General features: G+C 36.2%; 1 protein-coding gene across 1 annotated transcript; it reads left to right on the forward strand.

The window, feature by feature from the left end:
• The first annotated feature begins 688 nt into the window (after positions 1–688).
• Positions 689–14,558, forward strand: LOC126967884 (cilia- and flagella-associated protein 61-like). Its single transcript, XM_050812579.1, has 11 exons — positions 689–714; positions 1,998–2,182; positions 3,089–3,284; positions 4,123–4,292; positions 7,394–7,497; positions 8,804–8,866; positions 9,837–9,972; positions 10,973–11,146; positions 12,591–12,704; positions 13,363–13,464; positions 14,342–14,558. Exons 2-11 carry the CDS (start codon positions 2,108–2,110, stop codon positions 14,495–14,497), a joined length of 1,290 nt encoding a protein of 429 aa, XP_050668536.1. The 5' UTR covers positions 689–714; positions 1,998–2,107; the 3' UTR covers positions 14,498–14,558.
• Positions 14,559–15,950: the final 1,392 nt, after the last annotated feature.

Consider the following 15,950-nt stretch of genomic DNA (forward strand, 5'->3'; position numbering starts at 1 on the left):
AATGAAATTGTTTCACAGCAGAACTGTCAAACCGTGCGTCAATAAATTCTCTCATAGAAATTATGTATGGACACATCAAAAGAAAAACAAATTTGATGTTTTTATTTAATTTAGCAGCATTTTCCTATTTATTCACCTTTTAAACCCTCTCTGGACTTCCACAAATAATTCAAGACCATATATATATATATATATAGGATTTAATATCACTAACTGAACGTTAATAACTACTACATTCGAAATAGAATGCCTCAGACCTGAGAAGAACGAGCGCATGAAACTCAGCGGGCTGTTTTTTCTCTTAATTTTGTTACAGTATATGTAGTATCGTACATAAAAATTTATTATTAAATAGCTTGAGGGCGTTCGTCCATTCCCAGTCTGTGGTTTCATAAAAAAATCATTTATGTTATAGAAACCTTTACCACACAAACGTTTTTTATGTATAGGTATTATAATTACATATTATGGTAAAAAATACGAGTATGATACAATTATACCTACTTAAGCGTTGGGTTACAAGAATATCATGTAATTATTAAGTATGAAACATGTTTATTCTTCTGGCTTCTTTTTGATTTGCAGAAAAAAGAAATGCATATATTTTGACAATGGTGGTATTAAGTTTTATGATGAGCTAGTGTTGACTTGCGGACATCAGTTCCAGCACCCAGACTATTTGAAGGAATCGTTGGAGTTGGTTAAAGAAGTTGAGTGAGTAGAATTGCAATTATTATTGTATATAACTCTTAAAACTATATTTTTTTTCAAAGGTCTTTCAAAATATATCTATTTATGCAATATAAACCTTATCAGCCTTCACATAAAGTTCAAATGATAAAGCTCTCTTGTAAAGCAACAAGCAAAGTGTTTATTTACTCAATGAGACCTCGTATATTATGTAATACGTCCCATTAAATTCGTTCTCTTTGCTGCAAATTATAAAAAAATGGATTCTTGTTGTGAGAAAAATGACGAGATGAAAAAGACCTTCATCTGATTGTACGAGATACGCCCTGCCCATTAGAATGCTTTTCACATGCAATCGCGTCCGTTATTGAGTCTCAAGATTCAAATCTTCAGCGCATTTCAAACCGAATTATAATGTTTACGTCATTCACGGCAGAATAGGGCGCCGCTTTGATTTCCTAGGCAGCATTTTTCAACTTTTACAAAATTTTATAAGTTTTTCTTGAATGTTGATCCGGCGAGCCAACATTTCCTGAAGATGCCTCGTGTTGAGGCAAAACACGTGTCTTATTGGCGACAGACAAAACTTAACGGAAATTACTCTCAAGAAAAACTCATAACATTTGGATAGTTATGGATTTCTGCAAAATGATGCCTACTTCAATATATTTTCCTCTACTGGTAAGCCATAATACATTTTGTTGCAGAAAAGGAAAACCCTGCGAACGAATACTTATGGATGATCCTAAATACCAGCCAGACAGGGTTCCACCTCCCCCTGAGCTACCAGCTAATGTCATGTTAATAAATTCACTGTTCCAAGCAAATACATGCTTGCAGAATCTATTGAGTATGATAAAGGAAGCAAGTTAGTTGTTATTCTTTCTATTACTGCTATCGCCGGATAATGAAGCAAAGTCTGATCCATACAAATTATTCCTTAGCAACCACAACAACAGACTCTCTTAATATATCGTTGGAAAGGTCTTGATGTGAAAAGCTTAAAATCTAGTTTGGGCTTATTAGGTGGTCGTGATCAAAAGCTATTCTGGTTCAAACATTTTCCATAGAGTGACATTGAAAATGAGGTTTGTTCACCAGGCATGCATACACGGGCAGGAGACTCGCGAGGGGCGAGCGGGTTGCCACTAGTATATTATATTTTTGTGCGTTGTAATTTATTTAAATATATATAAAGTTATATTATCATCATCATATCAGTCGGAAGATGAAAACTATTGGACACCCCCAAAGATCTGCACGACAAGCTTAGTTACTCCTAACTCTTCTTCTTTCTATCATTGCAGAAGACTCAAGCCGTTGTTTAAGTGAAGAAAATAAAGTTGTTGTGTACGGTGATTGTATTGAGGCCTATAGTTGTATACAGGCATTGTTGGAACTAGGAATATCACCCAAGATGATCGCGTTTATAGAACCTTTTCCACCGGAAGATGAGAAACAAATCAGGATTAATTGTTTCAATAATGAAACGGTTAGTTTTTATAAAGAATATTTGGATGTAGTTCCTGAAAAACGTTCCAAGCCACTAATATTTTATGGAATTCGTGTTTAAAGTTTAATAAATATTAGTGTATTCCATACATGTGGGTTGGCCTACGTCATGATGTCATTTAAAGAGTGACAGAGGGCTGCCATTTTTTGTCAGTCCGTTAATATGAATCACGTGATTGTGTTCTTAACTCAATTTCGACATGATTGTGGTTTGGAACGTTTATCTGGGATTTCGTCCATTTAACAGTGTTATATAGACAGATATGGAGTAATAGAAGTTGTCGGTAAGTTTTTAAAACGGAATACTGGGTTGGGTTGTTCATTTGTTTTTTGAGGAGGAGGACAGACGAACATTCGGGTCACCTTATGGTATGTGATCACCGGAGTCTATACTCTCTAACATCACAGGAGCGATGGCGACCGTATAAAGCGGAGGATTGATGAAAGTAGATTGACTGCACAAAGTTAAAACAACGTTAAGTTACTCAATCACTTTTGGTACCCTAACCCAAGGGTTGAACAATCGTACGAAGACTTATGAATCTTGCGTCACTCCGGTTGGCTTAATTTGTAGAGCGCTAGGGTATCCCGAGAGATTTTTCAAATTTAAGACGTGTGTTACACGACAACGTCTGTTGGGTCCACTAGTATTATATATTTCTTTATTATTTTATAGTAGTCTCAATGAAAAATACCGATGAGTTCAGAATTCTTTTGGTTATTTCAAAATAAAGGTTGAACACTCTTAAAACAAAGGCCAGTAAAATTTCAACCAATGTTTAATGGAATCTTTGAATAACTTTAGTCTATTCCTTTTATATGGCTAAATTTTAGGTTTATTTTAAGCTATAATGTAATCAATTACAATAATCAATGTATGTAATAGGTTGATCAAAGGGTACAGTTAAACTTGGAACGACTAGGTGTACAAGTGTACAGAAAGTCCTACTTATATGGATGGTGGCAGAAATTAGACATAGTGGAGAATCTACGATTAATGTCGTCAGAGAGAGCGTTGCATATGCCGTGTTTTGCATTATTTTATTATGGATTGAAGGCTATTGATATCTATGCATTTAAAGGTAATTTATCACTGTATTATTTTATATTTTCTTTTCCATTTCTCCTCTTTATTTTCCTCCCAAAAAAAGAGAATTTAAAAAGGCATAAAAGGCATTTATTTTCTCAAAATTTATTCCATTACAATTCTTTTTGATGAATAAAAATATACAATATTGTACAGTCATTTCTATCGCTTAGAAATAATTACAATCTATTCCCAGGCTGTCCGATCATTTAGATATTCAGCAGTGGAGTAATAGGATTTACGATAGAGCCATTTTTTTTTATAAAACATTTAAATTTATTTATAGATAATGCCTGAACAGTGGCCGGGACTTTATTATAGAAGTGTATACATTTACCCTTAAAGCTATTATGTATCTTATGAAGCCTTCTAGAATAAGTTACAAGCAATCCCAAATAATGAAAATAACTATTAAGAGCAAAAAGGTGACGATTTTTGTGAACGTATATTAAATTTTCATAAATGTACTGACAATGAACAGTCATAATATTTATTTCTTTAAATTTTTCTTTGAGAGACTGTCTATAACCAAGCTGATATATAGCACGAACAGCTCTCTTTTGCAGAGCAAACACTATATCAATGTCAGCAGCATGACCCCATAGTAAAATACCATACGTCATCGTAGATCTTTTCAACTCTTTAAAGTCGTGAGCGGAATTTGATATTTTTTGTAACCTAGACTGCTCAATTCTATAGTTCAACTTAAGAAACAGTAGATGGCGGGTGAATTCTAGGATTGTTTTTATCATTTTTGGTATAAATATAGACAATAAAACGGATATAACCTGTTAAAACCAGTAAAACGCTTATGAAAGCTGAACTTATTGCAGCAATAATAGAAAGTGGTCTGGTATACGACGGCGGGGTGGTGGTGGGACCAGCGTTCGACACCAACGACCCCCACGTGTTCGCTGCGGGGCCGTGTGTTCGATTCTCGAGGAAGTTGTACGCTCCGGATAGACAACATAAGTATTATTGTTCGGAGGAGGTCGGTGAAGCGGTAAGATCAACCTTTATTGTGATAAAGTTGCATGTAATTGGAAAATCCTAAGGGTTCCGTACATATAAAATAAAGTGTGTGTGTTCTTATGTATGCCCGCAAGAAGTTTTACTTCTTTGGTGTAACAAAGCAAAAATCCTTAAAATTATTTATTCCTCGTGCTATTCTACGTTTATAGAATGAGCAATATTGTAAAGATCTTGCAAAGATGGCTTTGACAATTAATTATTAAATAACGAATACGGCTGTATGAGCTTGAAGCCTTTGCCTATCCTAATAATGGACGAAGAAACCAAAAATAAAAAAACAAATGTCGCAAACGTGAGAAAATTTTAGGAACCAACTTCACCCTGTTACTTTTGTGTTACAATGATGCGCGCGCATCTTAAAATTTCACTATCATCATTTTTTCATAACGTGCCTAAAGGAGTATAACTTCAAAAATAAGCGATTAAATGTGAGTTGACGACGAAAGCAAGGGTCTCGTACTGTCGTCCAAGATATTATAACACTATGTAGTTCTTAAATATTCTGTAACATAAACAAAAGGTGTTATAACAATATTTAAAAAAAAAATTAATTTACTTTCTTGGGTTTAATAGGTATTGGTAGTTACTCAAATAAAACCGAAAACAACATTTTATGAACGATGCGAGACTCGAACCCGAAACCTCTCGCGTTCCGTGCGAAGCAACAACCTGAGAGTTGAACAAAGCATACAAGATTTGATAAACAATACATCACTCGATAATAATTATAATAATAATGATAATTTATTAATATTGTTATAACGCCTTTTGTTTACCAGTGGGAGGCTCCTTTGCACAGGAAGCCAGCTAGATTATGGATAACACAACGGCGCCTATTTCTGCCGTGAGTAATGTGTAAACATTACTGTGTTTCGGTCTGAAGGGCGCCGTGGCTAGTGAAATTACTGGGCAAATGAGAGTTAAAATCTTATGTCTCAAGGTGACGAGCGCAATTGTAGTGCCGCTCACAATTTTTGGGTTTTTCAAGAATCCTGAGCGACACTGCATTGTAATGGGTAGGGCGTATCAATTACCATCAGCTGAACATCCTGCTCGTCTCGTCCCTTATTTTCATATAGTAAAATAAATAAATAACTGTTTTCAGTTTTATTTATGTAATTAATCCCAGAAGTGAGGGTTATCACTTTAAAAACATAACAAGTTATTTGTAGTTTTTTTATGATAAAGAGGCAAGCAGGCAAGTACTTTACCTGATGAAATATATAAAAAACTAGACATCAGCAATAATAGCCCATAGGTCAAAAGAGAAAGGCTGTGCGAGGCATAAAGTAAGTTAGGTGAGTTAAAATATAAATAATAATAATTGTATCACAGTTATTCAAACTTTATTTTAAAGTATGTAAGTATTGATGATATGAAGATGAAAGATTGAAGATTAAGATGCGATCACTGCGTAGTATGTGTGGGGTAAGACTGACTGATAGAATTCCGAATGCGATAATACGAGAGCGCTGTGGTTTGAAAGAGGATGTTGTGACAAGGACTGAAAAAGGAATGCTGAAATGGTTTTGACACGTGGAGCGAATGAGTGAAGAAAGAATGACGCATTAAATATATAAGGCAAGTGTGTGTGGGCTTGTCGGTCGCGGGAGACCTCGTGGAACATTCGTCGACCAAATTGGGGACGTTTTGTGAAAAGGAGAGGTCCGAAGCACCCGCAACCGGCGAGCATGTATGAAAAGAGTTATGAATGTAGAGGAAGCGCGTGAGGTTTGTAAGGATAGAAGCAAAAGGATAGATAGCGGTTCCTGTCATAACTCAGTTTTATCAGGAAATCGTGAAGATATCAAATTGATTTATTTGGAGCAGTAAATCAATCTTCATAATCAAACCAATCAAATGTGATGGCTATTTATGCCATATGTCTTAAAACTCGTGGAAATCAATTTACACGTTCCCACAGACCTGAAATCTTGAAATTTGACGAGAAACAAAGTGTTACACTAGCTTCGAGTTGAGAAAAATATTGACTTCAGTCCATCGGATTTTTTTTACCGATTAGTTGTTAACTTTTTCTTAGCCGTATACTTTCATTACATTTGTTATTTCCGGGGCGGTGAATATGTTTATAAGAATTCTGTAACACTAATTGTCGCGTACCGCTACCCTCCTAGTACCTACCTCGGCCGCTATACGGCGCTGCTTTCATAAAAGGCACAAGAGGCATTTATTTTCTCGAAATTGATTCCTTTAGAATTCTTTTTGATGTCATTTCTAATAACTACTAGATACTACTACCGCTTCGGAAACAAATGGCACTCTGAGAGAGAAGAAGCGGCGCAAGAAACTCTCCCATCCCTCTCGCATTCTTTTTTTGCGCTCCAATCAATAAAAATCTACAATATTGTATAGTCATTTCTATCGCTATAAAATTATCACAATCTAGTCCCAGGCTGTCCGATCATTTAGATATTCAGCAGTGGAGTAATAGCTATTTTTTTATAAAACATTTAAATTTATTTATAGATAATGCCTGAACATTGGCTGAAACTTTATTATAGAAGTGTATACATTTACCCTTAAAGCTATTATGTATCTTATGAACTGTTGTATTTCTGTACAGCCCAGGCATTATGAAAGCCTACTAGAATTAGTTACAAGCAATCCCTTATTTCTAGTGTTATAATAATGAAAATCACTATTAAGAGCAAAAAGGTGACGATTTTTGTGAACGTATATTAAATTTTCATAAATGTACTGACAATGAACAGTCATAATATTTCTTTCTTTAATTTTTCTTTGAGAATTTCTAAGCGGATTTTCCGGCCACGCAACTTTCTTCACTTTAATCTCTTTTATAACGACTATCTTGTGAAAGTAGCCCAGGCATTTTGGATATGGAGATAGTTAGGCTCTCCCCTTACTCCCCTAATACCAACAACAATATACATATGTTATATCTTTTTTTTTGTATGACAATCGAAAAACGAGCAGGACGTTCAGTTGATGGTAATTGATACGTCCTGCTCATTACAATACATTACAATCATGAAAATATTGTATACGAAAATTGCCGTATTTAGTTGAAGAATCATGTTAATGTGATTTTAGCTAACTGAAATATTTATCCGTCAAATGGATCCATTAACGGTGGCCGTACGAGACCTGGATGCAAAACCCTCCGATATTGTTGTGTCGGGACATAACATCTTTGGGTTAGCATATTTTATTATATTATTATATATTTAATACAAATTGTATACAAACTCTTTAACAGAATCTACGGCTGAATTAGCAGCAGCTTTCGACGTTAGCGTCAAAAAATATTGGTCCATTTGCATGAAATTGGAAAGGTAAAAAAGCTTGACAAATGGGTTCCCAATGAACTCAATGATCTCCAGCGCTAAGTACGCGTCGAGACGTGACTTGCACTGCTCAACAAACAAACAAATGAAGGAATTTTGAACCGCATTGTTACCTACGATAAAAAATGGATTTTGGATCATCGCTCATGAAGATGGTTGGATCCTGATTCAGCACCTAAACAATGCCCTAAACAAAAACTTACTCCTAGAAAAGTGATGGTCACTATTCGGTGGTCTAGCGCCGGTGTGATTGATCACAACTTCTTACCAAACAGGGTGAGCATTTCTGCAGATGTGTACTGTGAAGAACTGAACACAATGATGGAGAAGCTGGTACATCTCGAACCAGCATTGGTCAATCGCTCGTCTCCGCTGCCCCTGCAAGACAACGCGCGACCTCATACTGCTGCACACCAGACGGTCTCCAAGTTGCAAGAACTGAGGTTGGAAGCTCTCCCTCATCCGCCTACTCACCAGACCTTGCGCCTACAGATTACTACTTTTTCCAAAATTTGGATAACTTCTTGACGAGAAAAAAATTTAATACCCGAGAGGCAGTACAAAATGCCTTTGAAGAATTTGCTGCCTCCCTCCCGTCCAGCTGATTTCTTTAACAAGGGCACCAATAAACTGCCACTGCGTTGGCAAAGATGCATTGATTGCATGGGTGATTACTTCGATTAATACAAATAAAAATACATAAAAAAAATTCGTTTAAATTTTTTCATACAAAACGGATATTTCATAGGTAAAGACCTCATAGAATATAGTAAGAACATTAGAGAATTATTGAATAACAATTTATGGATAACAAACCACAAAATTAAATAACAAAATGAGCCTTAAACACAATAAAACTAATAAAAAAAAACGGTACTCGGCGGTAACTAAATAAATTAAAAAAAAAATTAAATAAATAAATAAAATAAATAATGATCATCTCGAAATGGAGCTTACGCAGTAATAAGATTTTGTTAATATTTTTTCAATATGACCTAAACTAAAGTGGTTTTAAGGATAGATTTCCTCTTTTACAAAGGTACTCTCTACTTTTACGTTGCACACTAAATATTATTAAGGTACAAATTAAAAGAAATATGATATATGGTCTATAACCTACTCGTTATGAAATAATATTGAGGATTTTCTTTTACAGGCAGAAACATTTTCAAGCAAGTGACGATAGCTCTATTCATATCTCGCCTAGCATCATACGAGCGTAAGTAATTCTCGATGGGTACTTATAGGTAAATACTCGTAGTATAATATGTGAACACATAATTAAAAAGTATAGAAGGTGGACTTAGTAATAGCCGCTACCAGTGGGAGGCTCCTTGGCACAGGATGCCGGCTAGATTATGGGTACCACAACGGCGCCTATTTCTACCACTACCGTGTAAGCATTACTGTGTTTTGGTCTGAAAGACGCCGTAGCTAGTGAAATTACTGGGCAAATGAGACTTAACATCTTATGTCTCAAGGTGACGGGCGTAGTTGTAGTGCCGCTCAGAATTTTTGGGGTTTTTCAAGAATCCTGAGCGGCACGGCATTGTAATGGGCAGGGCGTATCAATTACCATCAGCTGGACGTCCTGCTCGTCTCGTCCCTTATTTAAAAAAAAATAGCCGCGCCAAACGGCTACGTCACAATACAGAAATATAACAGTAGCGTTCCTCAGCGGTCTTCTCGAAATTTATACCTACGTCGGGACGGAGCGTTAGGGTTGGTACATATAAAAAGTAAAATTAGGGATATTATGCGAGCGGCGCAGCACATCTATATTAACTCGGAGAGCGACTAGTCTCGACGGCGCGGCGCACTGCGTGGCACCTCGTTAGAGTAATAGGGTTCTGTGTATGGCACTCAATAATTTTGTCTTCCCAAGATTGCTTAGCGCCCGTGTAATGCGTGTGTATGTGTGCGTGCATCGATTTGGGCTGTTATTGTATTGTGCTGACGTGGTCGTTGACGTAAAGTGATCTACCGTGCACTCCGGCTGAGGGTAAGAATAAAGAATTTAGTACATACACCAGCTGACCTTTTGTGTCTTATTATTGTGTGGCATATGCTTATAAAAATATGAGAATTTAAATGCCACTTTATTACAACCAGTTTGAATTGTTTTAAAATTTTATGTTGTGTGATTTTTGTTGAATCGTTGTTATTCATTTAATTTTATACAATTCCAGCCGCTGGCAACCAGTTCAGACATACCATTTGCCGATAAGCCAGTCGGCAACTTTGCCAGGTCCTGTCTATTATATGAAGTTGAGAAAACCAGGTCCCGAATTGCCGATGGCTGTACAGCTGTGTCTACCTAACCAGGTTATTATTATAACTGTATTTACAAGCATTTATTATCCAAGTTTAGCAGGTTAATAATGTTGTAAGTTACTCCATACATACGGATGAAAATCTTAAAATGAACAAAAGGGCAAGTTTTATTATTGAAACTTTTGTAAGACATTATATACTTGTTTTGTCTAAAACGGCCTTACTGCTTACGGTTTGTCAGAGTTGGCACCGACTAGTTTCGGATCATTCGGGGGTCCTTCAACAGGATGAGTGTTGTGAGTTCGCGGTGATGTCCCGTCGCAAACTGAGGATATGCGCTCGCAATGCGCGGCTTGACAGGGCGGGGGGGGGGGCGCGAAGTAATAGTAGAAGCACGGAAGCAATGAAACTATTGTGTCACTCAGCTTCAGTCAAATTGAGTTTTTGCACATAGATCGAGTGTGAGCATATCAATAATCAGAATAAAATATTTTGAAACGACTAATTGCAAATATTAACCACAATGTTAGTTGAATTTATACAATATTTATTTGGTAAAAATAAACATTATTTATTGATCCCGAAATTTCATTATCTTATTAGTCCAACTTGTTCACGGGTGGCTCCATAAGTTTAATAATATTTCCAGAGGAATGCCTTACGGCATACTACGCCCTGACCATGTTTTGACCCTCATTCCGCGGCACTAGGGCACTTGCCGATTTCGGGATGTTAATAGTGTCCTGCCGCCGAATTCCACCTTCGCACGACACGCCACAAATTAGGATATCATCCCCACCATCTGGATGTGTGGCAGTCCTCCACAGTGCGGTTTTCAGGGAGCTTTCTTCCTCGTACTACTAAGTTGTGGAATGAGCTTGACATGGGTACCTTCAAAAAAAGTGCGTACACCTTCCTTAATGGCCGGCAACGCTCTTGTGATTCCTCTGGTGTTGCAAGAGAATGTGTGCGGCGGTGATCACTTAACACCAGGTGACCCGTACGCTCGTTTGTCCTACTATTCCATAAAAAAAGTATCTCTCTGTTACAGGGTCACATATTAGTAACAGATAAGAACGAAAACTATTTTCGACTACATATTAACTGGCTGCATTGTATTGAGTCAATCACTTGCTTGTCGAAGAAGAAATTCACAACGGATACTCTGATACAAGTGTACGGGAAGCACGAGTCCTTCTATAATAATTTACTCTCAAGATATCAGGTTAGATGAAGAGAATCGTTAAACTGCGTTTATTTTTATAAAATTTAATTTAGGGATATATTTGTCTTTTAAATATCGTTGAAAAAATATGAGAATTGGTAACGCATTATTTATGGGGCGGACTAATAGGATAATGTATATTATATTTTTTTTATGAAAATAAGGGACGAGACGAGCGTGACGTTTAGCTGATGGTAATTGTTACGCCCTGCCCATAACAATGCAGTACCGCTCAGGCTTCTAGAAAAACCCCAAAAATTCTGAGCGGCACTACAACTGCGTTCGTCACCTTGAGACATAAGATGTTAAGTCTCATTTGCCCATTAATTTGACTATTTACTACGGTGCCCTTCAGACCGAAACACAATAATGCTGACACATTAGTGCTTCACAGCATAAAAAGGTGCCGTTGTGGAGTTGTATTATTAAAATCCTTACTTATAAAATCATTGAATTGTAGTATTAGTAGTATTGAATTGTAGTATTGAATTGTAGTAGTTGTAGTTTTGTTGTTGAAAGTCTCATTTGCCCAGTAATTTCACTAGCTACGGCGCCCTTCAGACGGAAACACAGTAATGTTTACCTTTACACATTACTGCTTCACGGCAGAAATAGGCGCCGTTGTGGTACCCATAATCTAGCCGGCATCCTGTGCAAAGGAACCTCCCACTGGTAGTTATTAAAATTATGTTTGAACTACATTTTATAAAGAATCGAACCTCCAAACTAAATTTCAAAACAATGTATAATAAAAATTATAAATTAATATTTACTGAAATAGTTTGATGTTAAACATTAAAATTACGACATCCGATACTCTTTAAGGTCTGACGTACATTCACCATTTTGTTAGCTCTCTTACAGCGAAAAGTGCTCTTGTTTACGAAGTGGATGTTATGTCCTTTTTGGAAGAAATAAATGGCTTTTATGATTTTGACAATAGTTGTAGATTTGCATTCAATCATTCAATTTTACATGGAGGTTTGAAAGCAATAAAAACCACTGAGTACTTTGTACCATTGCTAAATTAGTCTACACCAACAGAGTTAAATTAACAAAGAATTTATTAAATTAAAATAGTTAGCTACACAGATTACTTATACCTAATTTTACAAATAAAAGTAAAAAGTAATTGTTACAAATAATTATTAAGCATGATAAGTTGATCAGCGGTCAGTCAAATCTAAAAAGTATTTTTTTTTAAATTCTGTTTTAAATTTGTCTCAGTCAACGAGTCGGTCAAGTCACGTGGCAGTTTATTAATCAGTGTAGGCCCTAAGTATGCTGTTGTTCTTTCACCGAACACATTTGATGCCCGAGGCATGTGCAACCAATGTGTCCTATGCATAGGAGCCTCCAACTGGAAAAGTAATAAACGTAATTACCAGGCTTGGTGAATAACTGCTGTATATCATTGATTCATCTATAAATCTCCACGTTGCAGATGGGATTGATTGATGACTTCTTCAAATACTTCTCACAGTCGTGGATGTTGGCGCTCTCGCAAGAACCATTCGAAAACGTATTGGAAGAACTGTATCAGCACGAAGTTTCAGATGTACGTGCACGTTATTCATCATCATCATCATCAGCCGGAAGACGTCCACTGCTGGACAAAAGCCTCCCCAACGATCTCCACGGCGATCGGTCCTGTGCTGCCCTCATCCAACGTATTCCGGCGATCTTGACCAGATCGCCGGTCCATCTTGTGGGGGGCCTACCAACATGCGTCTTCCGGTACGTGGTCGCCATTCGAGGACTTTGCCCTGACTGCCCCACAGGCGATCTGTCCATCGAACTATGTGCCCTGCCCACTGCCTCTTCAGTTTCGCAATCATTTGGGCTATGTCGGTGACTGATTCTCCTACGGATCTCCTCATTAATATCATAATCAAGACGTGCAAGTTATTACAATTATACCGATGTTATGTTCCGATGTGATAATAATCAACAGAACATTCAATTTTAATTTTTAGATTTTAAAAACGTTAATTAATTTATAAATTTACTAAAATCGATAAATTGTGGTAAGGATTGTGATCTCTGATACTATTTATAAATCTGAATTTACTCTAACTACATTGAAGATTTGAATTGTCCCAAGAAATAAATTGTTACCTAGTTTTTTCTAAATATCACATATATTAAATACTTACTAAATCTTTTTATCTAAGCGTGTGTTTATTTCTAGTATAAATTTATTATTATAATTTTAGTTTTACAACGTTGTCAAAACCATGTACAATAAGTATTATGAAGATGCTACTACTAGTGAGAGGCAGTGCTGTGATTCTTCTTGTTGCAAGGTCAACCTCAAGGTAAACTTTACTTACATGTAAGAATATATTTATGTATGGAATAAGAAAACGCTAAGAAATATTTGTTGATGCTAACATTCAGCGAATACCTAAATAAACATGCACACATTTAGGTGATAAATTAACGTAGGGTTAAGCTATTTCGCTCTCAAAAAGGGCATCTGGATATTTTTTCATGAAATAGGCTAGGCAATTCTACGGATGACATGAACTTATCTTATCACCACTGTTCATAATCCCTTGCAAAACCAGTGGAATCAGCGGGCGGAACGAGTATGCTACTAAAAAGACCATTCCGATGTTCAGTAGCATGGGGAGATGTTTTTGCGAAAGCGAGCACAATTATTTACCTTGAATATTTCCCGATGGTAAGATTTAAAAAGAGCTGATGGTTTTTGGGAAAGTTCTACACGTTTTTGGACCTTTTTGGCGCCTTTTAGTCGAAGTATTCTCGCCATAATTTTTATCGGTGTTGCGAACAATGCTGCGCTGCTACGATAAATTTAATTTTCATTCTCAATTGGTGCTGCCTATAAATATTATATTTTTTTTTAAATATTAGATTTCTATGTATTTTACGATCTCCATTGTTTTCGAATTTTTCATTTTGGAGCCACTTGCTACCTGCCACCTAGGGCGACCCTCGCTGCCTGAAAACACTGCAAAAGAAACATTGTTCCTATGTTTAGTTTAACCTGCGATAATTTCTGGATAACGCCACACATTCTGATGATGAGGATAGTGGTGGAATCACACCAGATAGCTCTGCGGAATACTCACAATGATAAATGCTATAGAACACGTATAATGTACGATACATACACACCCTACGCCATAGAAGTTTCTAGACTAGTAAGGCTGATTTTGTTTTGTTCAGGAGTGCGGACAGAATCAGATGCTACGCGAAGATGCTGCAGTGTATTGGAATATGAGAAACGGCGAACATATTATCACTTCGTACATCGCGCATTATCTCAAACATAATGCTGTCACCAATCCGAACTATGCTCATACCGACCCCCATTTGATTTGAATGCGATACTTGGACCTGTGTTCTAATAGATTTTGTTTCAAATAAAGATGTTTTGTTGCTATTATTGATTTTATTGAATTTCTCTAATGGCCATTCCCAATATTTAGTCTATCTCCGGTTGTATCTACTACTATCTACTTGAGATAAAAAAAAATTAACTATCGTTATCGTTTTTCTGTCCCAATAAACTTATCGAGGGTAACTCATCCGTACAGCCTGTCTGTCAGCTTCAGATTATTGACAGCTAATTACTGACAGTAGTAGTAGTAATTTATCTCTATCTGCAGATAGTATATTGGGAACGGCCGTAACTGAATTTGTAACAAGTTAAACAAGGAATTAGCTCAATTTTATGAATAGAATTATCATAAATGATAACGTTCATCACAATACTCGAATTAAAACATCATAAAGACGACCTTGATAAACACAATACAGGGACAATAAAACGCTTACTAATTATTTTCATTATTTATTTAATTACATCGGTTATCGATATGTTTCTCTTACACCAATATTTACATTAAATGCACAGAGCAGCCAAAGGTAAAACATAGATATATGAAATATAAATAATAAAACTATATAATATAATAAACACAATAAGACTAGTTTCTTGAGATCAAGTTATTTATAAATGTTAGTCTTGCAAACAATCGAACCAGTACTTCCTTCAATTAAAGTAAGAATAAAGTTAAACAGTATTGTAATATAATTTTGGTGAGTTTTAATATTTATTATCTGTGATGTTTGATACATACTACAGAATATCGTTGAGGAATTGAGCTGTGAGTATTCAATGAATACGTAGTTCTATTTATTTACATATTACAAACTATTACAAATACACAATATACACATTAGGCGGTGGTAGATATATGTTACGACTTCTAATTTGATAGAATTATATCTTATATACAGGAGTTGAAAAGAGAAAAAACGTAAACACGGTCTTAGAAAGGCATACATGGTGCCAGCTTAAGGTCATTACGCCTTTCTGGTGGATAAAGGGTAAAAACATTTTTTTTAATGAAAATAAGGGACGAGAAAGCAGCACGTTCAGCTAATGATAATTAGTATCCTCTGCCCATTACAATGCAGTGCTGCTCAGGATTCTTGAAAAACCCAAAAATTCTGAGCAGCACTACAACTATGCTCGTCACACTGAGACACAAGATGTTAAGTCATTTGCCCAGTAATTTCACTAGCTACGACGCCCTTCAGACCGAAACACAGTAATGTTAGACATTACTGCTTCACGGCAGAAATAGGCGCCGTTGTGGTACCCATAATCTAGCCGGCATCCTGTGCAAAGGAGCCTCTAAATGAGTAAGAGATGGAGATATTTTAAAATTTTAATTATTTATGTTTAGATAATACAAACATACATATATATAGTTTGTATACATCACCGAATGAATACTACAGAGGAATCTTTCATTGAACAAACATA

The sequence above is a fragment of the Leptidea sinapis genome, chromosome 14, assembly GCF_905404315.1.
Source record: "Leptidea sinapis chromosome 14, ilLepSina1.1, whole genome shotgun sequence".
NCBI lineage: Eukaryota > Metazoa > Arthropoda > Insecta > Lepidoptera > Pieridae > Leptidea > Leptidea sinapis.